Here is a 1,680-nt window from a genome sequence, read left to right on the forward strand (position 1 = left end):
TGAATAACAGTTGATAGAGTATTGTAGAAATTTAGAGTTTTAGTAATTTTGTAATTAACATATGCAGATCAAACGCAGTTTTATATTTAAATATTTTATATATATTATTGGTACCTTTTATATATATTATTGGTACCCTTTTGTATTGTTTGTAATTGGGTTGGTGATATACCGAATAAACTGACTACTGTAGCCACAAAAATGGAGTGGGGACTTGGGAGACAACCAAGCCAGCTTCCCATGTTGTATACATTTTACTTACATGTTTCCATGAAATTCAGTTGATGGCTTCCAAGAAACAGAAACTTCATTCTGGGAAAAGAGAATTAAGTAAATAATGAGCTACCTGACAGATGCAATCTTTTACTTTTCCCTCTTATTGCTGGTGTTTCCAGATTTTAATTGTATTATTTTAATAGTTGTACACCGCCCTGAGCTCATTTGGGAAGGGCAGTATATAAATATAATAAAAATAATAAATAAATAAAAATAACAGCAATGTAATAATGCAATTTAACACTAACCTAGTGCACTTTTGGATACCTGATGAAGAATTCTGGGGAACTTGAAAACTTGCTCACACATTATTTTGTGTCACTTTGATTTAGTTAAAAAGTAATAATGAGTTTTATTTTTGGATTCCTGTTTGAATATCTCTGCATTTCAAATATTTGCAGAATTTCATTTTTGGAATTCCCCTTTCAGAGATACCTTTAAGAACTAAAGAATGATGATGTAGTATATTGGATACTTGAGGAAAGGAATTGCAAACAAATTAATAACACCCCCTCCCCCCGGGAATGCTTTTGGACCTCCAGGGTGTTAGAAATGGAGGACTTTGTGCTGTCTCCTGTCTCAAACTTGAGAAGATGGCACCAAAGAGTTTAGACAGATAGCGAGGTCAGGACACATACAGCATCGTTTCCCTCCTGCTATCTGATCCTTTCCTTTGAAGTAGAATCCCACTCTTAGGGGCAATTTCCTCTGCTTCCGCTCGCTCACCCTCTTCTCTCTCCCACGCACACAACGAGGGTGCATGATCTCTCCACCTTCCACCATGGAGGCTGGACACTCGTCCAGCAATCAACACTATCTAGTTAGAGTAGGTAATCTATATCTGTCTCTTACCTGCACTCTCCAGCCTGTATTTCCTTTAATAAAAGTTGTTTAATAGTTTTAGAAATGACTGCCGACTTCGTGTAACGTTGTAAGTCTGTCGCTACACCCGGCTCGCTCTGCTGCATTAGAGCCTTGAGCACTCTATCACTTTCTGTGGTTCCCTGGCAGTGCCAAGTCCAGAGATCCTGGTTTAAGAAATGCTAAATTATGTTATTCTGATCCCCTTGGAGGCGGGGGAAGATAAAAATTATTTTTGTTAAGGCGAAATCTCACTGATTAATTTGGGGGCAATAATGCTAAGTATTAACTTTCCTAATAAACCCTAAATCCCTCCCCAACTATGTGGAGAGCAGGTCTTTTCTAAGTCAATACAAATCAGGAATAGGTGCTGGAGAATCCTCCATTCCTCTAACTTTATAATGTCTCTAACCACCCATTTAATTTCTCCTGCTGTTTCTCCAAAGAGCACAAGGGGGCAATCTTGGTCCCCCCTTTTCCAGTCCTCACAACAGCCCTGCCACGCAGGTCACACTGAGCGAGCTGGACCTTCCCCCCCCCCCC

At 39.3% G+C, this 1,680-nt stretch overlaps 1 protein-coding gene across 2 annotated transcripts in view; it reads right to left on the reverse strand.

Annotated features, from left to right (window-relative positions):
- The window catches only part of STARD5 (StAR related lipid transfer domain containing 5), a 26,980-nt gene that overhangs the window by 23,624 nt on the left and 1,676 nt on the right, over positions 1–1,680 (reverse strand). For both annotated transcript variants that reach the window (XM_015405397.1, XM_015405396.1), the window contains exon 2: positions 263–312. In XM_015405397.1, coding sequence (XP_015260883.1) covers positions 263–312 — 50 coding nt within the window. The remainder of the gene's footprint in view (positions 1–262; positions 313–1,680) is intronic.

The sequence above is a fragment of the Gekko japonicus genome, unplaced genomic scaffold, assembly GCF_001447785.1.
Source record: "Gekko japonicus isolate JY-2015 unplaced genomic scaffold, Gekko_japonicus_V1.1 scaffold1339, whole genome shotgun sequence".
Lineage (NCBI taxonomy): Eukaryota > Metazoa > Chordata > Lepidosauria > Squamata > Gekkonidae > Gekko > Gekko japonicus.